The 25561-nt window shown below is 50.3% G+C and overlaps 1 protein-coding gene across 1 annotated transcript in view; it reads right to left on the bottom strand.

The window, feature by feature from the left end:
• Nucleotides 1–23902, bottom strand: part of LOC134957459 (aldo-keto reductase family 1 member A1-like) — a 66169-nt gene extending 42267 nt beyond the window's left edge. Inside the window, exons 1-2 of the mRNA XM_063939408.1 lie at nucleotides 23810–23902; nucleotides 22426–22523 (exon numbers count right to left, since the gene is read on the bottom strand). Of these exons, the coding sequence (XP_063795478.1) occupies nucleotides 22426–22518 (93 nt within the window). The 5' untranslated portion in view covers nucleotides 22519–22523; nucleotides 23810–23902. The remainder of the gene's footprint in view (nucleotides 1–22425; nucleotides 22524–23809) is intronic.
• Between the last annotated feature and the right edge of the window lie 1659 nt (nucleotides 23903–25561).

The following is a 25561-nucleotide window of genomic DNA, read 5'->3' as shown; positions in this document are numbered from 1 at the left end:
AAGTGATAAAAAACATAATGCACATGCAAACAAATTACAAGATAAAAATACACATCAGTGACCTGCAATGCACCGGCAGTTACTAGATGCAGATACATTTTATATTAGTATATATTGCAACTACCCCCTGGACCTAGCATCCTATCCTACATGAAATTGATGAGCCCTAGGTTATCATTAAGACCCACAGGCCTAAGAGTGTTAAGCCTGTGAATCCACCGGGATTCCAGCTGCAATAGCTTTTTCCCTCTGTTACCACCTCGCATAGATTCAGGAACGTGATCAATTATTCTATGTTTAAAAGTGGCCATCGTGTGTCGGTGCTCCAAAAAATGTTTGGCCACAGGTTGGTCACCCTTCCCTGTGGCCAAAGCATTCCTAATGGCCAGTCGGTGCTGTGCCATCCTGATCTTAAACTGGCACTCTGTTTTGCCTATGTAGTATCTGCCACAAGGGCACATAATGGCATACACGACAAATTTAGTGGTGCAGGTAAGAGGCCATCTAATCGGGAATTTTTTACCGGAGCAAGGGTGCACAATGTGATCGCCCACGGACATATGCGAACACGTTGTGCACCCAGTGCATTTGAAGCAGCCATTCTTGCGTTTCAGAAAATGTTTCGGTTCCTCTCTGAACTTGGCCATGTCTGTTTTAACGAGCAAATCTTTGATGCTGCGCCCCTTCACAAAGGTAGGCATAATGTGATGATGTTTAAACATTGGCAACTCAGGGTCAGAGGTTACCACCGGCCAAAGCTTCTTAATCTGTTTTTGAATATGTTGGCTGTGTACGTTATAAGCACTAACCCATGGGATTACGTCACCTAACTTTTTCTTCCCTGCAGGGGCCAAACAGTCAATTCTATTCCTTTTTACTGCCTTGTTACGGGCTTGAGTTAACAATTTTTGGGGGTACCCTCTGACTCGTAGTCTGGCCTCCATCTCGTCTAGCTGTCTGTCCCTTTCCTCAAGGTTACTGTTGATTCTGCATACTCTTAATAATTGGGCATAAGGGACCCCCCTGACCGTGGGGATTGGATGACAACTATCGTACCTCAATATTGTATTGCGGTCAGTTGGTTTCTTGTATAACGACGTGGCCAACTGACCATTCCTGATTTTAATATTCAAATCCAGGAAACAAATTTCATCTGGACTGCTGTTCAATGTTAATTTGACAGGGCTATCAGTGGCATTATGTGCCGCAATCATATTGGCCAAATCTATTACATCTCCATGCCACATTATCAGCAGGTCGTCTATGTATCTAAAATACATGAATAATCTACTAGACACTGACCTGTTGGTAAAAAACAGACTGCGCTCCACATCCCACATGAAGGCGTTAGCAAACGAGGGTGCCACGGAAGAACCCATGGCACACCCCGTTTGCTGCCTGTAAAACTGCCCATCAAAACTAAAGAAATTATGACTTAGAGTGAATTCAAGCAATGTCATGAAGAAATCAATATCAGGGCCGTCATATAGGCCATTCCCAGTGATCAACTGGCGAACAGCCTGCATCCCTTGGCTGTGAGGGATGCAGGTGTACAGGCTAGTAACATCGATCGTGGCTAACGAAATATCAGGGGGAATGACGTCAAGTGACCCAAACTTTTGCAGTAGAGTAGTGGAATCTTTAAGGTGGGTAAAAGTACCCTGCACACAGGGCTGCAAATAACTATCCAGAAAGATAGCCACTGGTTCACACAGTGACCCACGGGCAGAAATGATAGGTCTGCCCGGGGGTCTCTGTGCGTCCTTGTGGATTTTTGGAATGATGTAAAACAAGGGGGACACGGGATATTCCAGCAGTAATTTATCGGAAATCTCAGTGGAGATGATGTCCTCATCCTTAGCCTGCTGTAGGATATTTCTTAATTCAGCCCGGTAGGCCGCCGACGGATCATGTGGGAGCCTGCAATAAGTAGCTTCATCACTGAGCAGCCTCAGGCATTCAGCTCGGTAGTCTGTAGTCTCCTGGACCACGATCGCCCCTCCCTTGTCCGCACCACGGACTACGATATCCTTCCTCTTACTTAGATCACGCAAGGCCATCCTTTCATCATGTCGCAAGTTGTGTGGTTTGTGACCATCCTGCGTGTGCCCTGCTGCTTCCACCATCCTGTGAAAAGTCTTAAGAGAGGCATTTTGTGTGCTGGGATCAAAACGCGACCTGGGGCCCAGTTTCTGAATCCTCGGTGGTAACTTGTCTTTCTGTTTGCCAGGCGGTTGTTTACCAAAGTACTCTTTCAGTTTTAATGAACGATGAAGTTTATAAGCATTGACCTTCCAGTCAAACTCGTCACCATAAGAAGTTGGGACGAAAGATAGTCCTTTGCTGAGGACTTTTGTTTCAGCCAGAGTAAGCGGGGTTTTAGACAGATTGAAAATTAATGTTTCTTCGCCCTGGGTAACTTGGGGCGGGTTCTGTCTTTTGTTCTGACCGCCTCTTCGCGTCCGTTTCTGTTTCTTCCTCGTGCCGAATATTCTGCACGGGTATTTACCCCTAAAGGGGATTCACGTTGCACAGAAGATGTTACTGGAGTGCGGGCGTCGTCAGACTCACTCGCAGATGTATTCTCAAACCGCTCAGGCTGTTTCGTTCTACGGAACCGCTGGAATTTCCCACCGCCTGATGTGTTGGTGGTAGTTCCCAGCCATGGGTACACTCGATGAAAGGTGTAATCAAGCTGAACTTTGGAGAGCTTTTCTTTTTTAAATTTCAGCAGGTTATTCTTGTAGTGTTCCACCTGTTCATTCAATTTTGTCAACCAGGCTGTCGACTGTTCGGCCGCCAGCAGTGGGGCGTGTTCTTGCTCAAAAGTGGCTATATGCTCTTTTGTTTTGTTGTGCTCTCTAGTGGATTCGTCGATCACCAAGAGGATCAAATCCATGGAGCACTTATTAAGTATGGATATCCACTTTTTGCAGAACTCCATATTGTACCGCCCAATAGTGGGTACATTATGTACCCTAAAACCCCTAGGGAGCTGTTTCGCCCGATAATAATCGGAGAGTGTCCGGCTATGGTACAAGTAGTCAAGTTCCCTCTTTCGTAGCCTTAATAGCTCCCTAAAGGCCTCCTCATTAGTAGTGACAAATAGTTCCGAAAACAATGGCTCTTTGTGCAAAATGCTTTCTGCCTCTAAATCTGAAAAACTGAGAGTATCGTATGTATCACAGTGTAAGAGGAATGAAGTGAAGTCCCCTGGCTCTGGAGCCGATGTGGCCATGATGAGTTGCAGATCGAACTGTGCTGTTGTCGGTTAAAGTGCTAATGTGCAGTCAAAAGTGCTTGCAGTGCCAATGTAAACTTGTGGAAAAAAAAAAGGAAAAACGGGAAAAGAGGTGATCCTGTGGATAATGTGGTAAGTCCCAGTATATAAAGTACCAGTGCCTTGAGTACAGAGTCTCGGTGCCTGCACGGCACAGGGAGACCCAGATACATGCAATAAAATGGACTCCGGCACTTGGATATGTCCCTTGCACGGGACTGTCTTGCTCAGGTGCCCTCCTCCGTGGACAGCGTCCACCTTACATATAAACAGTGAAAAACGAGGCGGCACTCAGAGGCTTCAGAAAAGCAGCAAACTTTGTATTAGTGCAGATCAACGTTTCGGGGTCTCCCCCTTCGTCAGGATTAGTGCAAAATGTCAGACAGTGCGAATAAATACCACTTACCCCCAATCAGAACATCCCCGCATGCTGATGCCGCTGGCCGCAGCCGCCGGACCTCCGTTCTGACGTCACCCGCGTCTCAGCGGAAGTGACGCGCCGGGAGCCCGTCGGCGCGTCCATGGCAACGCACCCTGGTAACGGAGTTGTAAACAATGCATGAAAACACCAGTGTCAGTTTCTGATAACAACGTAACGTGCCCACTTAAAAGTGTTTGCTGCAATATAATGCAGCACCATAATTAAAAACCAACAGTGAACAGTTAATATATTACCGGGTTAAAAAACGACATATAAGTGATAAAAAACATAATGCACATGCAAACAAATTACAAGATAAAAATACACATCAGTGACCTGCAATGCACCGGCAGTTACTAGATGCAGATACATTTTATATTAGTATATATTGCAACTACCCCCTGGACCTAGCATCCTATCCTACATGAAATTGATGAGCCCTAGGTTATCATTAAGACCCACAGGCCTAAGAGTGTTAAGCCTGTGAATCCACCGGGATTCCAGCTGCAATGGCTTTTTCCCTCTGTTACCACCTCGCATAGATTCAGGAACGTGATCAATTATTCTATGTTTAAAAGTGGCCATCGTGTGTCGGTGCTCCAAAAAATGTTTGGCCACAGGTTGGTCACCCTTCCCTGTGGCCAAAGCATTCCTAATGGCCAGTCGGTGCTGTGCCATCCTGATCTTAAACTGGCACTCTGTTTTGCCTATGTAGTATCTGCCACAAGGGCACATAATGGCATACACGACAAATTTAGTGGTGCAGGTAAGAGGCCATCTAATCGGGAATTTATTAAGAGTATGCAGAATCAACAGTAACCTTGAGGAAAGGGACAGACAGCTAGACGAGATGGAGGCCAGACTACGAGTCAGAGGGTACCCCCAAAAACTGTTAACTCAAGCCCGTAACAAGGCAGTAAAAAGGAATAGAATTGACTGTTTGGCCCCTGCAGGGAAGAAAAAGTTAGGTGACGTAATCCCATGGGTTAGTGCTTATAACGTACACAGCCAACATATTCAAAAACAGATTAAGAAGCTTTGGCCGGTGGTAACCTCTGACCCTGAGTTGCCAATGTTTAAACATCATCACATTATGCCTACCTTTGTGAAGGGGCGCAGCATCAAAGATTTGCTCGTTAAAACAGACATGGCCAAGTTCAGAGAGGAACCGAAACATTTTCTGAAACGCAAGAATGGCTGCTTCAAATGCACTGGGTGCACAACGTGTTCGCATATGTCCGTGGGCGATCACATTGTGCACCCTTGCTCCGGTAAAAAATTCCCGATTAGATGGCCTCTTACCTGCACCACTAAATTTGTCGTGTATGCCATTATGTGCCCTTGTGGCAGATACTACATAGGCAAAACAGAGTGCCAGTTTAAGATCAGGATGGCACAGCACCGACTGGCCATTAGGAATGCTTTGGCCACAGGGAAGGGTGACCAACCTGTGGCCAAACATTTTTTGGAGCACCGACACACGATGGCCACTTTTAAACATAGAATAATTGATCACGTTCCTGAATCTATGCGAGGTGGTAACAGAGGGAAAAAGCTATTGCAGCTGGAATCCCGGTGGATTCACAGGCTTAACACTCTTAGGCCTGTGGGTCTTAATGATAACCTAGGGCTCATCAATTTCATGTAGGATAGGATGCTAGGTCCAGGGGGTAGTTGCAATATATACTAATATAAAATGTATCTGCATCTAGTAACTGCCGGTGCATTGCAGGTCACTGATGTGTATTTTTATCTTGTAATTTGTTTGCATGTGCATTATGTTTTTTATCACTTATATGTCGTTTTTTTAACCTGGTAATATATTAACTGTTCACTGTTGGTTTTTAATTATGGTGCTGCATTATATTGCAGCAAACACTTTTAAGTGGGCACGTTACGTTGTTATCAGAAACTGACACTGGTGTTTTCATGCATTGTTTACAACTCCGTTACCAGGGTGCGTTGCCATGGACGCGCCGACGGGCTCCCGGCGCGTCACTTCCGCTGAGACGCGGGTGACGTCAGAACGGAGGTCCGGCGGCTGCGGCCAGCGGCATCAGCATGCGGGGATGTTCTGATTGGGGGTAAGTGGTATTTATCCGCACTGTCTGACATTTTGCACTAATCCTGACGAAGGGGGAGACCCCGAAACGTTGATCTGCACTAATACAAAGTTTGCTGCTTTTCTGAAGCCTCTGAGTGCCGCCTCGTTTTTCACTGTTATATATATATATATATATATATATATATATATATTTATATACACATATAGTGACTAAGTTAGGGGCACATTTATTATTTTTACGAAAATAATGTGAAAAAGGGTGTTTTCACATTATTTTAGCATCACTGAAATGTATTAAAGGGCATTTGGAGCAGTTTTCACTTTTTTTTTAGTAATCCACATCGCATTCCCCATACTTATAATGGTAAATGCGATGTGGCCAAATTTACTAAAAAAAATGTGAAAAAACACCGCAGTGTGCCCTGTGATAATCTCGCCAACTCAGGCTGGAGAGATCACAGGGCAGCACTGCGATGTGCACCCTTATACCCAGCTTTCTGTGCCCCTGGCAGAGAAAGCTGTGCGGGGACCCGGCAGAGTGATCAGCTATGTGTGTCCGATGGTAAAAAAGTAAAATACCCCCAAAACATACTCACCTGTCCAGGGAGCCGGTGTCCGCTGCTCCGGTGAGCACTGCTGGACGCCGGGTCCCCCATATACTGCAATGTGACCCCGGTGCAGTAAAGTGACGCTGCAAAGTGGCAGCGCACTTTACAGCACCAAGGGTCACCGCAGCGAACAGGATCCGGCGCCCGGCAGCCCAGCTGAAACAGCATGGACCGGCTCCCTGGACTGGTGAGTATATTATCCTGCAGGGAAGGGGGTAGTGGCGACTGGGGGGGTGTCAACCGGGTAGCGGCGATGTCGGCGCATGTGCAGCAGGACATTGGGGTATTTTTTATGAAAAAACCCCAGATGATGCTGCGGAGTGTCAGTGCAGGGGCTCGGTCCCTGCATGCGATAATTATACATCCCTGCAATGTAATCAATTATCGCGTGACATCCGATGCGGATGGTGATAAATAGGCCCCTTACTAACATAAATAGTTCTGGATAGATATATCTATATAGATATATAAAATATATATATATCTGTGACAGGACGATACCGTACGAAAGCACTCGCAGCTTCCGCGTCCCGTTGACTGCGCACAGAATGGAACGTCAAGCCGCACGAGGCCTGACCACATAGGGGATTCCCGCTTACCGTCAGTAACCGCCTGTTACTGACTCCACCCACTGCGCTGTGGGCGGGTTCTCGCTGCCACCACCAAACTCCTAACCTGCCGTGGCGTTTGGAACCACGGTTCTGCTCTGTATGTGCCGACGCACTGCTTTACCACACCTGTGTGGTGTCGACGAATCCCCACTAGCCACTTGCTAGGCCTCTACCGGTAGCTGGCGGAAGGCGGAGCTTGGAGACGTCAGGTGCTTCCCTGGACAGCCGGAGGACGGGGCTAGGTTTGGCCTAACCCTGTTGGTCACAAGATGAAGCAGTCTTCTTGAGGCAAAGGTGTTTATTGCTCAAATAACCTTTAAAAAGGCTCCTCCCTATTGCTAGGGGCAACAGCATACAATTAAGATGTTTCAGCAGAAGAAGATGTTACAATACACCATCCTATGGGCCAACTGCCCTTCTTTTATCCCTCTCCAAGACCCCTTACCACAGGGGGTAAGCCCGCCCTGTGGTGTACAACCAATCAATGTTTACCCATGAGCTGTGCATGCTCTGGTCTCATGCACACACAACATTGTTCCCTATGGACAGTGGGGAGTGGTCGGTCTCCTTTGTCTCTCCCATCTGGGAGAGCAGGCTACTCCCACGGTGCCGTTCAGTCTGGCTGGGGGGAGGTTTTCCCTCCTAAACTGACTTCCAGAAACCTGCCCGGGACCCCTTCTCACTGCCTGCAGCCTGGATTTGGGCTCCAGAGCTGGGCAGCCTGGCTCCCCGGTCCAGGTCTCTGGTCCACTACGGCTGATCTCCATGGAGCTCCAAGAAACCACTCAGCTTGTTTTATAGCTAAGCTGCTTCTCTTTCTCCCTGTCCCCATTGGAACTGTGAGGCTGGATGGGAAAGCATTCCGTTTTTTAGGGAAAAGGTCTGGGAGAATCCATCAGCCTGCACAGCTATGGATTCCCCCCTCCTGGGACACACAATCAAGTAAGTGCAATTTCTCTTTAAATACATTACATTTTAAACCACACTGTACATTTCCCTGTAACTATACACTGAGCCTGTGCCCTGCACAGACTCTACATACTCAGGCACTGCAGTGCCTTACACCACACTGTATGTCCTTATTTTACACAATGTTTTATTTAACTGCTGTGCTTCCCTAGCCCTGCAGCCTGGCTGCTAGGGCTCTCCCTCTCAGTGCTGGAGGTATGGGGCTGGCTTCCCCCATCCTCCAGCCTGCTTTTCTGCCTCTGGGGTTCCAGGGAGCTGGCTCTCCCTGTCCCCCCAGGGTGGCACTAATCAGTGGCCTCGCCGCACGCAGCGGCGCACCCCCCTGTACCTAAGCCCGGCGGCCCGGGACACTTGTCCCGGCCGCCGTGACTCTGGCTTTGTTGTGGCGCTGGGGCGCCGGGAGCGTAGCTCCCGGACCCCAGCGTTCATCAGCCTGCTCGCCCGCCTAATTCACCCACGCCGCTAGGGAGCCGGCTAGCCCGGTCCCCCATGAGCGGCGCCTGTCTGGTGGCCTCGCTGCAGCGTCCGGCGGGGAGCCGGGCTGCAGCGCACCCCCCTCGCCGGCTAGCAGCCCGGGACGTCCGTCCCGGCTGCTGCGGCTGGCCACCCGTGCTGGGCTGAGGCGCTGGGAGCAGAGCTCCCGGCCCCCAGCGGCGGCTCTCACATAGAGCACTGCAGCGGGAGCCGAGCTCCCAGCCGCAGCGCTCACCCTTCTCCCCGGCGCGCACACTCCAGTGCGCCCGGGGCTACACTGACTGCTGCCGGGAGCGGAGCTCCCGGACTCCGGCGGTCAGCGGCTGCCTCCTCTCCCCCGGCGCGCACACACTGCTGAGCGCGCCGGGGGGCTGTTCTCCCTGCCGTGGTCTCCGGAGGGGTCCGGGACCACGGCACAGTTTAAAAATACATTTTCATACATTTTTATAAACACGGCGCCTAGCGCCCAACACAATTCAAATTTGGCGCCAAGCGCCCCTTTGTCCTTAACAAATGGCGCCGGGCACTAGGGATTAACCCCTTCAGTGCTGCGGCGGCCATTTGCCTCGTGGCTGGGGCTCTCCGGCCACACTCCCCCCCCCCCATTCAAGCGGGTCAACCAGGGACCCATGTCCCAACGATTTGGGTCCTGGTCCCGCAGTCCGTTGGGGTGAAGGGGACGCTACCTGGGGGGTGTAGGCTCTGGCCTAGACAGTTCATCCATAGTGTAGTGGGCCTCTCTTCGTGGGTGCACAATGTTCAAATAGTCCACCTGAAGTCCAAGTTCAAGGCTCCACCACAAAAGTCTGTCCAATTCCCCCAAGGTAGGTTGCAGCCACCTAACAGGTAGGTGGTAAGTCACCACTGTGGGGGGCCGGTTACAAACAAGTGCCACCCACGGTATCCCAACTGTGGCATACCCCACCTCCCACAATAGCAGTTTTCTGCTCAAACAGGCCACAGGTTGCTCCTGCCCATGTGGCTCTTTCTGGCTCGGTACTGCTCCCAGTCCGTGCAGTGGCGCAATAGTTCGTAACACACAGTCCTGGTCAAGAATGTGCGCCATCAGCACTGGAGCGGGTACCCGAGCCTCTTTCAATGACTGGAATGCCAACTCGCAAGCGGGTGCAAAGTCCACTGACTTGGGAATGCCCTTCCTAGCCATCTCTGTCAAGGGGTTCACTACAGGACTAAAGTCAATGACAACATGTCCGTAGGGCCTTACAGGTTCTAAGGTCAGTACCGGTCTGGGTGATGTGGGTCGGGGACAGCCTCTGGTTGCCTCCACCCCCTCTGGGTTGGGCCTACCCCTGTCTCCTCCCACATGGTGCCCCAGGCACTGCACCTCTGTCATACTTATCTGGCAACTGTCTGCCCTTACTGTCAGACCTGTCCTCCAATCCTCCTCTGTCGACCTATGACTCGGGAAGCCTACCCTGTCACCTAGGCCTACTCCTTCCTCCTCGTCCGCTACCTGTGCCACAGTGATGGCGGCCAGACCACCAGCCTCTGGATCCTGTGTGGCATCCACTACAGGGAGGCTGTGTGTCTTCCCCGATCTACGGTGCACAGGTAGGGGACCTGCTATGTCCACAGCAACTTGCTGCAAGGGTTCTCCTATGGGCAGAGGCCCAGAGACAACACAACCGCTGGAGTGCCCCGGCTGCCAACGCATGGCACCAGCCTTACATTTGGTCTGGGCGTCATCCGACATTCCAGACCAGGGTAAGCTCTGTGTCAGGCACTTCAGGGTACGGTCTGTCTCCGGGTTGCTGTCCAAAGGGGTTTCGCTGGCAACCGACACCGGTTGCGCAGGAACGTTCCCTGAGGGGACCAGTTGGACACATTCCCTATCTGGTCTATCCCCTCCCACTTTCCTGGCTACCCTGTACCTTAACCCTTCCCGCCAGGTCAAACTTCCTGCCCCAACCCTGTCAAGGCCGCTGCCAGAGTGGCGCCTCATGCCTTTCGGGGATGGGTCAGAGAGTTGAGCCTCCCTAAACTCCTGCCTGTGGCCCTCAATCTCTCCTAAATTGGGACACTCTACAGGGGGATCTAGGGGGGGACTACTAGGGTCAGTCTGGTAGGGGTCAGTCATGGAAAAGTCAATGTGGTTTCTCATACTCACCGCCGGAGTTGGCAAACCACTTGGGTCAGGAACATCATTGGGCACCCCCACAGGATCACACGAGCTGGAACCGACATCCTCTGCGTTGCTAGGGGACGCAGGCATACCAGAGGCAAAAGGCATGCGGGGTCGATGTACTGATCTAGCCGCTGTGATCTTTTCCTCTGGGCTGGTTGATGCTGTGGTTGGCTGTGCTGGCAGTTGTCTAGCAGCTGTAGTCTTTTCCTCTGGGCTGGGCTGTGCTGGAGTAGCTGATGTCAACGGTGGTTTTGGAACTTGACTCCGGGAAATGGCGCCAACAAACGTAGTGACGATCCCACCACCCAGATCATTTCCTAGGACCACATCAGTTGGGAGACCATCCATGACGGCAACTTCTCGCAACTCTGGTCCAGCTCCCCAGTCCAGGTAGACTCTTGCCATGGGAACCGCTTTTTCTGTTCCTTCTGCCAGGGTGATCGTGGCAGTGCGACCCTGCAATACTGCAGCAGGATCTATAAGGTGGGGGCTCACCACAGTGATTGAGGCCCCAGAGTCTCTTAGGCCTTCTCCCTGCAGAGGTCCCACGTGGACTGGCTGCAGGTGCCTCCACATGTTGTGTAGGGGCTGTTTGGCCATGCAGGTGACTCTCTCCGCAGAGTGCACCTGTCTCTCGCCACACTCCATCGGACTGACTGGAGGGGGAACAGTCTCTGTAGGCTCATCTCCTCTCGTCAAACAAGCGATCCGGGCTCCAGCACTCGGATTTGGGGCACGAGTCTGGGGTGCTTGGGATGCAGAACAGTTCATCCTCAGATGTCCGATTTTCCCACAGCCGTAGCACTTCTTCTCCAGTCGTGGCACCGATGATCTCTGATCAGTTGCAGGGACGCTGCGGTGCGGTTGCTGGCCAAGAGCACCCATGTTGGAAGATGCTTGTCTTTGGGGGTGATGAGTTGAAGAGGGTGGTCCCCTTGGTGGTACAGTCTGTTGGAGCTGGCTGCTGGCGGGGCGCTTCTGCCCCCGTGGCCGAATTGCCACATACTTGTCGGCTAATTGGGCAGCCATCTTTAAGCTGGGTGGTTTCCGATCTAGCACCCACTCCTTCACTTCCTGGGCGCACCGGCGGTAGAACTGCTCCCTGCAGATCAGGTCGATCAGTGCGTCCCATGTAGTGGCTTCCGAATCCTTCACCCACTTCACCACGTACTGCCGCAGCTGGGTGGCGAACTGCTCATGGGTGCTGCTAGGATTCTTAGGCAAGTCTCTGAATTTCTTCCTGTAAGACTCTGGAGTGATGAAGAATCGCTGGAGGAGGGCCTTTGCGACTTCGTCGTAGTTCCCACAGTCCTCCGTCGCCACTCCTCGATAGGCCTCCAAGGCCTCTCCATGCAGAGTGGGCACAAGGTGTCTCACCCACTCTGACTTGGGTAGATCATGTAGTTTACAAGTCCTTTCAAAAACTTGTAAATGTCCATCAATGTCCCCATCACTGTCTGCAAACTTGGCAAACTGAATACGTCCTGATCTGTGTACAACAGCTGACAACGGCTCCCGGGGTACCACGGCCTGTGGTGCCCGCTCCGCATGCCACATCCGAATGACAAGCATGCGTTCTTGCTCCGTTGCCCTTTCCCCCAATTCCGCTAGCCGATCTGCTAGGGTATCCGGGTCGCCCCCCCTGGGACCTTGGGATCCTGGCCCTGCTAGGGATTGCTGGGAAACATTGCTGCTGTAAGAGAGGGCGGGGCTTGTGGTTCTCACCGGTTCCTCACGAAGGTCCACTGTTGGGCCGTCCTCTGCGATGCTGACGCCGTCAGTGCTTTCCACCTCCGCCCGATGAGACTCCTCCCAGCTCCTGAGCGCCGCCTGCATGACGCTCCTGGACGCGTTGGAAGGGATATCCACACCCTTCCCCTGGCATACGATCTCCAGATCCTCCTTGGACATTCCGCTGAATTCCGCCATCTTGTGCGTTCTCCTGCGCTGCAGTTACTCCTCTCCTGAGTAACTCGGCTTCTCCAATCGGGTGATGAAAAGCCGCCTGGGAATATCCCACCACTATGCCACCAATTTCTGTGACAGGACGATACCGTACGAAAGCACTCGCAGCTTCCGCGTCCCGTTGACTGCGCACAGAATGGAAGGTCAAGCCGCACGAGGCCTGACCACATAGGGGATTCCCGCTTACCGTCAGTAACCGCCTGTTACTGACTCCACCCACTGCGCTGTGGGCGGGTTCTCGCTGCCACCACCAAACTCCTAACCTGCCGTGGCGTTTGGAACCACGGTTCTGCTCTGTATGTGCCGACGCACTGCTTTACCACACCTGTGTGGTGTCGACGAATCCCCACTAGCCACTTGCTAGGCCTCTACCGGTAGCTGGCGGAAGGCGGAGCTTGGAGACGTCAGGTGCTTCCCTGGACAGCCGGAGGACGGGGCTAGGTTTGGCCTAACCCTGTTGGTCACAAGATGAAGCAGTCTTCTTGAGGCAAAGGTGTTTATTGCTCAAATAACCTTTAAAAAGGCTCCTCCCTATTGCTAGGGGCAACAGCATACAATTAAGATGTTTCAGCAGAAGAAGATGTTACAATACACCATCCTATGGGCCAACTGCCCTTCTTTTATCCCTCTCCAAGACCCCTTACCACAGGGGGTAAGCCCGCCCTGTGGTGTACAACCAATCAATGTTTACCCATGAGCTGTGCATGCTCTGGTCTCATGCACACACAACATTGTTCCCTATGGACAGTGGGGAGTGGTCGGTCTCCTTTGTCTCTCCCATCTGGGAGAGCAGGCTACTCCCACGGTGCCGTTCAGTCTGGCTGGGGGGAGGTTTTCCCTCCTAAACTGACTTCCAGAAACCTGCCCGGGACCCCTTCTCACTGCCTGCAGCCTGGATTTGGGCTCCAGAGCTGGGCAGCCTGGCTCCCCGGTCCAGGTCTCTGGTCCACTACGGCTGATCTCCATGGAGCTCCAAGAAACCACTCAGCTTGTTTTATAGCTAAGCTGCTTCTCTTTCTCCCTGTCCCCATTGGAACTGTGAGGCTGGATGGGAAAGCATTCCGTTTTTTAGGGAAAAGGTCTGGGAGAATCCATCAGCCTGCACAGCTATGGATTCCCCCCTCCTGGGACACACAATCAAGTAAGTGCAATTTCTCTTTAAATACATTACATTTTAAACCACACTGTACATTTCCCTGTAACTATACACTGAGCCTGTGCCCTGCACAGACTCTACATACTCAGGCACTGCAGTGCCTTACACCACACTGTATGTCCTTATTTTACACAATGTTTTATTTAACTGCTGTGCTTCCCTAGCCCTGCAGCCTGGCTGCTAGGGCTCTCCCTCTCAGTGCTGGAGGTATGGGGCTGGCTTCCCCCATCCTCCAGCCTGCTTTTCTGCCTCTGGGGTTCCAGGGAGCTGGCTCTCCCTGTCCCCCCAGGGTGGCACTAATCAGTGGCCTCGCCGCACGCAGCGGCGCACCCCCCTGTACCTAAGCCCGGCGGCCCGGGACACTTGTCCCGGCCGCCGTGACTCTGGCTTTGTTGTGGCGCTGGGGCGCCGGGAGCGTAGCTCCCGGACCCCAGCGTTCATCAGCCTGCTCGCCCGCCTAATTCACCCACGCCGCTAGGGAGCCGGCTAGCCCGGTCCCCCATGAGCGGCGCCTGTCTGGTGGCCTCGCTGCAGCGTCCGGCGGGGAGCCGGGCTGCAGCGCACCCCCCTCGCCGGCTAGCAGCCCGGGACGTCCGTCCCGGCTGCTGCGGCTGGCCACCCGTGCTGGGCTGAGGCGCTGGGAGCAGAGCTCCCGGCCCCCAGCGGCGGCTCTCACATAGAGCACTGCAGCGGGAGCCGAGCTCCCAGCCGCAGCGCTCACCCTTCTCCCCGGCGCGCACACTCCAGTGCGCCCGGGGCTACACTGACTGCTGCCGGGAGCGGAGCTCCCGGACTCCGGCGGTCAGCGGCTGCCTCCTCTCCCCCGGCGCGCACACACACTGCTGAGCGCGCCGAGGGGCTGTTCTCCCTGCCGTGGTCTCCGGAGGGGTCCGGGACCACGGCACAGTTTAAAAATACATTTTCATACATTTTTATAAACACGGCGCCTAGCGCCCAACACAATTCAAATTTGGCGCCAAGCGCCCCTTTGTCCTTAACAAATGGCGCCGGGCACTAGGGATTAACCCCTTCAGTGCTGCGGCGGCCATTTGCCTCGTGGCTGGGGCTCTCCGGCCACACTATCTATATATATTGCTAGTATATTGATAATTAAATTGATAGCAAGTTTGTTGTCCAGGGGCCCCCACAGACCTTAATCCGGCACTGCTGGTAATCCTATTTATATAGTAATGTGGACCTAGCCCCGATCACTGTGCACTGCTCCTGGGGTTCCAGCAGGAATATGTTCTACTTACAGACTATAATGGAGGTCTCAGTTCCTGCGGGATGCGGTCAATTTACCTCCAATCAAAATCCCGACGGTTGAAATCCCGACAGCAATTGACCGACGGTCAAAATGCCGACATGGACAAAATGCAGGCATTTAAAATACAGACAAGGTCATGTAAAATGCCGACAGGTCAAAATGCCGACATGAGTTTTTCATTATTTTTTCATTGAAACCGACTTGTTCATACTTTACCATCCCAGTGGAACTGGAGGGGGAATATAATAGTGTGCCAAGCGCAGCGAGGCACCATGGGGGTAATTCCAAGTTGATCGCAGCAGGAATTTTGTTAGCAGTTGGGCAAAACTATTTGTACTGCAGGGGCGGCAGATATAACGTGTGCAGAGAGAGTTAGATTTGGGTGGGTTATTTTGTTTCTGTGCAGGGTAAATACTGGCTGCTTTATTTTTACACTGCAAATTAGATTGCAGATTGAACACACCACACCCAAATCGAACACACCACACCCAAATCTAACTCTCTCTGCACATGTTACACCTGTCCCACCTGCAGTGCACATGGTTTTGCCCAACTGCTAACAAAATTCCTGCTGCGATCAACTTGAAATTACCCCCCATGCCCGAAGCATGGCGAGCGCAGCGGTATACTTATATGATGTCCATGTCGACCTATGTCGACATACACACACACAAAAACAACAAAAAAGGCATGTCGGTATTTTGACCTGTCGGCATTTTACATGTCGGTATTTTGACCTTGTCGGGATTTGTCCATGTTGGGATTTTGACCTTGTCAGGATTTTGACCGTCGGTCAATTACTGTCAGGATTTCGACCGTCGGGATTTTGATTGGAGGTATTTCATATCGATCCCATTCCTGCTTCATCGCTGCTTTAACAGATTATCAGTTATTGCATATTATGGTCTTGAAACATACTTGCCTACTTTTGAAAAAGCATTTCAGGGAGATGTGAAAGTAACGCCTATCAGTGCGCACGTGTACTTCTACATCTGAGAGGCGTGTCATAACAATTACTTACATCCAAATGTAAATAAGCCCCAAAATTAGTAAGATCTACATGTTGAAGAAAAGACTCTATTTTGCAGAATTTGTTTGTGTATTGTGCTTTACAAGAGGTTCCATATACTGTAAGTGGCCATGAGAAACTTTATTTCAAATGCATATAGCCATAGGGATCATTGTGTCTTCTAACCAATGCAGGGAAATGGCGCTGATGTTCCCATTTGAATGTATGTATCTGTGATTCCCCCCCCCAAGCTGCACAATGGGGGTAAGGTGCAATCGGGGAGATTGCTGGACTATTTAGGGAGTCAGGGAGATTGCTTCTATTTCAGGGAGTCTCCTGCAGACTGTGGGAGTGTAGACGAGTATGTCTTGCACTTTATAATCAGCTGTAACTGACAGAAGCGAGATACTGACACTAATACACCTTGTGCAGAGCAGTCGGAGCTGGACTGTCATCTGGAAAAGTGGCTTTAGGTGCGGTGGTGTTATAGACAAACGTTAGACAATACTTATGTGGAGATGTGTCCTGTTTTACAGGACACATTCCACCTGCAGGAGCAGCGGGTGTCCGGTGCAGGGATTACCCTTTTCCCTGCACCGGACCGAAGGCTGCGGAGTCGTTCAATTGTTGGCGCCCTCCGGGAGCCAATCGCGGCTCCCGGAGCGGCGGCCAATCAGAGGCAGGCGCGGCGAGCCAATCGGCGCTCGCCGCGTCATAGGCCCCGCCCCCGGCGTCTGACGTCAGACGCCGGGTGGGAGCCGAAGAGGTCGGGCGCGCGGAGGAGCGCGAAAGAAGACGCCGGGCGGGAGCCGAAGACGGAGGGCACGCGGAAGAACGCTGAAGAGCTCTGGTGGCCGCGGAAGAGGCCAGAAGACTCCAGGCTCCGGGAAGAAGATGTCCAGCGGCGGCTGGACGCGGAGAAGATACGGCGGCGCCGCTGACCAGGACGGGTCAGCGGCAGAAGAGGGTGCCGGAGACCCCCGGATCAGGTAAGGCCTCAGTGAGGCTACTCTCACCCCCTCCCCTTTTCCTCCCTAGACCATCAGGGACGGGCATTAGGCCCGGGGGCACAGTTCAGGCACCAGGCCTGTGGCGCAGATAGGAACTTGGGGGTCACCATTAGGTTTGGTGGTTTGGGCGTTAGGCCCAAGCCACCTAAACGGTGCAGTAGGTGGGCATTAGGCCCGAGCAGCAATCCAGGCAATAGGCCTGTGGGGGCATTAGGCCCTAGCTCAGTTTGGCGGCCGCTAGGTACATATAAGGTGACCCTGGGCACTAGGCCCAGGTCACCCAACGAGCAACAAGTTAGGCGGGCGCTAGGCCCGTGGGTGAAGTCAAGCCTCCGGCCCGTGTGCAGTCAGGGGGCGCTAGGCCCAGTGAATAAGTGCCCCCCCCAGGTGAATAAAGGTGGCACTGGTCTCTAGGCCCAGGCCACCCTGAGGTGTTTAGGTAGGCAGGTCCGCTCGGCCTGAGCCCCTGGGAAGAGAGTACGGGAGGTGGGTGAGCTGTGCGGCCCCCACTACCGGGTGTTCTGAGTCGGGTACCTAAAGGGACAGCACCGTGGTAGTTGCTTGCACTGTGTATCGTGATGTATGCTGTTACCGTGCGGGGCAAAGTGTGAGCTTGTTAAGTGTGTTTAGTTTTGTTGCACCACACCCACAGAGCTAGTTTGAGGGCTCTGCCGTTGTAGTTAGTATAGGGTGTGACACTAGGTTAGAGTTAGGCCCTGCACGGCTGTTTGCTTGTTTGTTTGCCTCCTTACAGGGACCTGTAAGAGAAGAAGATGTTCGCAGTGCGGAACTGACGGTGAGTAGCATCTGTGTGCATTTGTCCCTTGTCTGTCCCCGAGCGCCGGGATAGGGATTGCTCACGGACGTGAGAATCCCCTTCATCACACTACGGGCGAGAGCGCGAGTGTGTGAAATCTGGGTGGCTGAGGCTTTGTGCCAGTGATGACCTTTCACCCAACCGGTGAAGGTCGCCGTCACCCCTGGGGTATCCCCTTTTCCGGTGGAAGAAGGATTGATACCCCCCTTAAGGTAGACTATTTTCTCCTCAGCTCGGTCGTCGGTCAGCTCCGAGAGGGAATCGCCGTCCCCGGATCCGACTGAAGATTGCCAGGTCCGTTGAAGGTTCCGGTACCTGAAGGTGAGAGATAGCGGCGCCTGGTGAGTACCGAAACTACACCTGCACGGCAGCAGGCACCACCACACCGCACCGCCACCCCTCTTACATTTACACATGTGACCTTAAGTCCTTATGGTTTCATTTCAACACAATTACGGCTTACAAATGTGTCCTAAAAATGGAAACACTTAATTTTCCACTTTGCAAAGATGAACAGGAGAAAATGTAAGTTATTGTGTCGGCACGACAAAAGGTCATTTAACAGATGCGCCACACACAATCAGACAACCCCCTCTCCCCCCGGGACAACAGTACAATTAACAAGCCTTACACGCGGACGCCCTTTATGTTTTACTCTTTCATGTATTGACTAGCAGCCATTGTGTGTACATCCAATATCATTTCACTTCATAAACAGGCCAGCCGCTGCCTCTCAGTGATAGCAGAATCTCATTACTACAGAGAGCCGGCAGCTGCAGCCTCTGAGCTCACCGAGCAAAGACTGAGATCAAAGGAGGTGACCTGGGGAGGTTCCATTGATAAATACCGGACCCGTCTCAGGTGAGGAAATAGGACTGATGGGGTTACATACTATTTACCGGCAGAGAGATGCTGGCTGTCAAGATCCCAACAGCGGCATCCCATCCACCAGAATGCCGACAGCGGGGCGAGCGCTAAGAGTCCCCTTGCGGCCTCCCAGCGCTTGCCATGCTGCAGGTTCGGTGGCTCCCTGCGTGCGCCACACTTTCTATTCTCACTCTATGGGTGTCGTGGACACCCATGAGTAGGAATAGCTCCTGTGCGCTGGGATTCCGGCTGTTGGCTGTCGGGATTCCAGCCTCAGTATCCTGACCGCCGGGATCTTGCCAGCCGGCAATCACCCGCATTTAGGGGCTGATTTAATTCTGGACACATTTTACACCTAAACATAAGTGTATAACGCACAATATATGGAGCGTGCAGAGCTGGTTGTATCTCAGGATGTATCCAGCACTGCAGCGGTACAATACGCACCAGTCAAACACTAGGGCAGGGCTGGATTAAGTTTTATGGGGTGCCCGGGGCACTGAAGACAGAGGGGCCCATCTCTTAAATTGTGTATATTAAATGTAAACCAATGTGTATATTAGATTTAAACTAATGGTTTCATAATGCCTGGGTACTGTTTATAGCTCCACAGATAATGGAGAGACAACTATTTTCTAAAGTTTACTTGCAGTGGAACAAGAACAAGAGCCAATCGGATCCCTCCCATCACCCCCCGTGGCCACCGCCTCACTCTGAGTATGCGGAGAGCTGTCCTTTGTGATACTAATCGCATATGTTAAGTACATATGTGATTAGTGTAGACGTGGTAAGTGGCGGGATGTACCGCATTGAGGAAGCGATGCTTAGTACATCCCGCCCAAAGTCACACACGATATTAGCCCTCATTCAGACCTGATCACTCTTCTGCAAATTTGCAGAGGTCTGCGTTCTGATAGTCGCCGCACAGAGTGAAAACCCGCCCCCATGCAAGTCTGCGTACACCGTGCAAAAAGCTTTGCAAATGCCGGCCAGCTGCAAATCAGTTCGCAACACACTCACCATCTAATGCGTTTTCAGTCTGTGCGCAGCCCAGGACTTACTCCTACAGTGCGATACAAACAAGCTGATTGGACCAGAGCTGATGTAACAAACCCTCGCTTGGGAACGCCTGCGTTTTTACAGGCATTCCCAGAAAACGGACAGTTACCAGCCCCAAACTTTCTCTTCCTGTCAATCAATCTACGTAAGCCTAGCGATCAAAAGAGACGCAGGATTTTTTTCGCAGTTTGGCCTCGGGCCTGTGCATTACGATCCGTACGCATGCGCAGTTGTTGTTTCGATAATCGCCCGCTGTGCAATTTCGCACAACAGCAAACACGTCTGAATTAGGCCCATACTACTGTAAGGGGTATATTTATCAATGCTATAACATTGTGAGTGATAAAGTGCCAACCAATCAACTCCTGGCTGTCATTTTTCAAATACAGCCTGTAAGGCGGAAGCTGACTGGCTAATACTTTATCTCTCACAATTTTATCTCTCTCCTATTGTTAATAAATACCCCCTTAGATACCATAAGTAGGTCTGCATCTGAACCATGTTATTAATAAATACTACGGGGCTGATTTATCACCATCCGCATCTGATGGTGCGGATGTGGTGTGATAATATCGGCCAAATTCGCACTGCGATAATTTAGTACATCGCATGGATGTATCAATTATCGCATGCAGGGACAGAGCTTGCGAGAAGCTCTGTCTCTGCGATGCCTCTCCGCAGAATCATCAGGGTATTTTTTGTAAAGAAAAACACGATATCCTGCTAGGCATGCGCCGCCGTCCATCGCTACCGACGACGCCGGGATCCCCCCACCCCGTCAAAACTACCTCCGCTCCGCAAAAAGCATCCCTCCCACTTCAGATTTATACTTACTAGTCCCAGGAGCCGTGTCCGCTGCTCCAGGAGGTTGCTGGGCACCGGATCCTGCTGCTGTGTGTGACCCCTGGTGCTGTAAAGTGAGCCTGCTGCTTTACAGTGTCACTTTACTGCAAAGAGGTCACAGCGCAGCACATGGAGGACCATGTGCCCGACAGCGCTCACCGGAGCACCGATCACTGGCTCCTAGGAGTAGTAAGTATGTTATTTTTTAAAGGTCCATCGGACACACATAGCTGATCACTCTGCCGGGTCCCGCGCAGCTTTCTCTGCCAGGGGGCAAAGAAAGCTGGGTAAATGGCTGCATATCGCAGTGCTGCCCTGTGATCTCACCAGCCTGAGCTAGCGTAATTATCAAAGGGCACACGGCAGTGTTTTTTTACTTTTTTTTTCTGGTAAATTCGTCCACGTCACATTTCCCATTATAAGTGGGAAATGCGATGTGGGTTACTAAAAAAAAAGACAATTAAAGCGTTTGGAGCAGTTTTTCACGAAAACTGCTCCAAAAACCCTTTAATACATTTGAGTGATACTAAAATAATGTTAATAAATAGGCCCTCAAGTCCCACTTGCCATGTAAGATATTTAAATATAGATGCAAATAAATTATAAAAGCACTAATTAAGTTCAATTAAATAAATACATCCATGGTTTCCCTCTTTCAAAAAAAACTAATAAAAAAAAAAAATCAGTGTTTCTGCTGCAGACAGATTGTAAATACCCAATAAGTAATGCGCACAGATTACAGCTGCCGCACTGATACCAGTAATAGGAGGAGGCGTGTCAAGCAGTGTAAAGAGAGAAGTGGACCAGTGGTCAAGTTGCCCATAGCAACCAAATCAGCTATGACTTATCATCTTATAGAATGTACTTGATAAATGCTATGGGCAACTTCTACACTCTGTACCCTTGCTTGATACATCTCTCTGACAGTATCAGTGGGGGTATTAGTAGGAGGGATCAAGATGCAATCAGCCAATCAAAAGCGACTGCAGATCATCCTCATCATCTCCATAGGAAGGGATATGTTTGAAGTTTTTGAGCACTTACGCAGTAGAAAAGTGCGTGATGTGCCCACATATAAATACCAATCAGTGCACTTACGCCCAACTTTCTATCTGCCCCTCATTGTCTATGAACTGGTCTTAGCTATATAAGGTTTTTTTATGGTGACTCTGGAATCTCCCCAAATTGTCAGAAGTGTGGGGGGGGGGGGGGGGAGAGATGATCTTAAGGTTAATTATTAACGCAATGGTGATCAGTAGATTGCAGGGATGGTCATTGTTGGATTATCCACCATTGGTTACCATCGATGGTACCATTGATGGATAACCTCAATGGTGGGAAATCATCTGTAAGGGAACCATCAATGGTTTCACCCTTACTTTAGTATTGAGCAATTGGCAGGCCATCAGGACCAGGGGGTGTGACTTTACATGTGTCAGGGGGAGAGCTATGATCTGTGTCCCCAACACCCTGGAGAGAAAGTAATAATATTTGATAGCTCTTTATCATTGGTGGCAGGAAACCTTCAGGTTCTCCCCCAACAATGGTAAAAGTAGTTACCATCGGTCATAGACCTTGATGATTTTGAATCATCGATGATCAATGGCTATCCCTAGTAGTTTGTGGATCTGCAACAGGACCCAATTAGTACAAATGGAGAATTTTTTGTCCATGACAACATTTTAGGAACGACCTAGACACTGTCGACCTTTTCACAGTCAAGCTAATGATCCATACCCAGTAATACTAATCTCTTCTGCAGGGCAAATAGGAGTTACACCCACAGCAGTGAGACAGTCAGGCTCTCTCTACATTCTCATCCTGCGCAGAGGATTTCAGGCACGACAAGGCGACTTACCTGTCCAGGTTCACTCCTCCAAGTGCCAAGACCTACCATCGGCATCTTCTTGCCGTTGCATAACGTCTGGAACAGCTGAGCAGCTTTCGCCATGTTTGCTTTAAATGGAAAAGATTAGAAAGAAATGCAAAATGTGAAACACAGCAGCAAGTTATACAGCTCATTAATGGTAATAAAAACAATGTGTGCTTACAGATCAGGAAATAAAGGTAATGAGGCTGTGGTGTAGGGTGAGGCCATTTGTTGGTACAGCAGACGTAGCCTGGGCACCATTTTCTTGGCATAGTTATTGAGTAAATAATAATTGTACATTGATTAATGCAAATACCAACGTGTTTCAATTATTTGGTCGGTAACAGAAATAGGTGACGACAGAATATTTTATGTTCCGCTTCTGAAGTAAATTTACTTATAGGCTTAATTTGTGTTTATATGAGGTCACATACAGGCCAAATACGTAATAAGAGTTGTGTGAGAGACTTCATTTATTTCAGTTTCCTCCTGAACATAAACTGAGAGCAGAAAACATCCCATCTGTGAGAGATCGCTGAGAGTCGGGGCTGTCACTATACATGACACAATCTCCCAGCATGCCCTGCAGGATCGCCTGCCAGCACTGCACTTGTGATTGGTGGGGATAAACATAAACACAATCTACAATCATTTATCCATATAATACAGGACACACAGTGTCAAGAATAACAGTAATTATAATTTCATTATATGACGGCAGCATAATCTGCATCATTGTATCGGTCCAAGTCATTTGTTTAGGACTAGGTCCATAGCTGTGGTGTAACTAGAGTGGGCAACTCGTTTTCCCAGTCAGTTTGGGGTATACACTTGTATTAGGAGCTAACACTCACTAGGTGGGTTCATTTTCCTAAACCACTTAGTGCGAACCCGCTCCCTCATATTCTGACGCCCAAGGAATCCACACGAACATATAAACTCTACCTAGCAACCTAGCTAAGAGCAAGAGACAGGACTGATCTGTATGAAGCCATTTGCCATAGTCCTGCCAGAGTGTAATATCAGAAGTGGGTGGCAGCGATTGTATAGAGCCAACAGGGGCAAACGCAGGATTTCTGGAGGGGGGTTGTCCCCATGAAGGATGCAGAATTATCATGTAACAGTTATAGGGGTCTATTTACAAAGCCGTGGGTGGAGATAAAGTACCAGACAATCACCTCCTAACTGTCATTTTTCAAACACAGCCTGTGACATGACAGTTAGGAGCTGATTGGCTGGTACTTTATCTCCATCCACTTTATCTCCATACAAGGCTTCGTAAATAGACCCCATAGTCTGCCCCAAACAAAGTGCAGGTTATGTAATAGAGAGCTGCAGACATATCAGGCCCAATGATCAGTAAGCCACTTACCAGATTCTCTCTCAGGTGCACTCAGATCCCCAGACACACACTGGGCACGTGCAGCAGCTGCATTCCACACTTTATACTGCAGGTAGTGGCAGCTGGCCAGGCTGCGGGGAAGGGGTGTTTCTAAAAACTGGAAACCCTCCTGCGTTTGCCTATGTAGAGCGTGATTGTGTGTTGTGCAAACAGACATAAGTCCAGTCTTGCCATGTACGGTACCAGCGTTTGGATGTGAGCATAGGACACTGTAACAATACCAGGTGGGCCAGGTTATGTGAGGTAAACAGTAGGTAAAGACAATAAGGGCTTTAGCTGGTATCAGGACACTCCTATCAGATAATGACTCATGTGGCTACTGCTGGCATTATACCAGTGAATGAACAATAGTGTACCGCTAATACTGTTAAACCAACAGGAGGAGCGCACTGAATATTGCAAGTCATGTATAGATTCAAGAGAATGTAATGATGGGAACGGTCCAGTAGATAGAGACACACACTAGTAGACCTGAACACGGCCCACACTACAATAGGGGAGTCAGGTACAGTGACCGGCGGGTGGTATTCAGTTTGCCGGCTGTTGGGATCCCGGCGCTCAGTATACTGGCGCTGGAATCCCGACACCCGGCATACCGACACGGGGTGCTCCCAGTGTCACAATTTGAAGACCAAGTGATGTGCCCACCGCCTAAGGTAGTATAAAAATAAGTACCCTCAAGACTTGCAATGCTTGCATGTAGAGGTATCTTTAGAGAATTCTTCTCCTGAGATTCATGCGGGGGACCCTTAGAAATGAAATAGAGTTGTTACACTGGAGCGGGGTTAGGCAGATCACCAGCCGGTGACTGTGTCCGGTATTGCGGAAACAGTCACCAGCTGGTGATCTGCCCAACCCCCGAATTCTCTAAAGATACCTCTACATGCAAGCATTGCAAGTCCTGAGGGTACTTATTTTTATACTACCTTAGGCGGTGGGCACATCACTTGGTCTTCAAATTGTGACACTGGGTGCACCATTCAGTTAAAGGCATAACCACTATTTACATTGGAAATTTTGATATATGCACGCCTTTATATATGTTGGCAATACTACACTATATTTTTTTGTTTAATTTTCTTACGGTCCATCGACGGAGTCAGTAGGAAAGCTAGAAGACCGGCATCAGGAGAAACACGGTTTACACTACATGCCTGAAATACACACGGGATGCGGTACGCATAATATTATATTATTCTCACTTGGAGTGTGTTTTACACAGAAGGCGCTGGGTTCTACCACTTTGTACATTTTACTCACTTGGACTTTGGAAATAGAGTCCATTCAAGAGGACCTTTTTAGCAGCCCCCCTGAATAGGGGAAGTGTTTTTGAACTCTAATTTTGATTTAAAACTGTATTTACTAGTTTTATTAGTCTTGTTACCCAGGTAGCAGCGCTATTTGCACTATTGTCTTATATATATATATATATATATATATATATATATATATATATATATACACACACACATACACACACACTTGAAAATCCCGGCACTCCTGTTGCCTTGACAGACTAACTTGCTCTCGTGCCATCCACTGGGAGCGAACCCCTAATACAAACTGCGAAAATGACGTGGTGGCACTCGGAGACTGCTTATGAACCAAAAACAGTGTATTATTTTTGGCTCATAAGCAGTCTCCGAGTGCCTCCTTGTCATTTTCACAGTTTTATATATATATATATATATATATATATCTTCTAAAGAATATTTGAGGCTT

Source organism: Pseudophryne corroboree, chromosome 9 (assembly GCF_028390025.1).
Source record: "Pseudophryne corroboree isolate aPseCor3 chromosome 9, aPseCor3.hap2, whole genome shotgun sequence".
Classification (NCBI taxonomy): domain Eukaryota; kingdom Metazoa; phylum Chordata; class Amphibia; order Anura; family Myobatrachidae; genus Pseudophryne; species Pseudophryne corroboree.
This window is presented reverse-complemented; position numbering and strand designations above follow the sequence as displayed.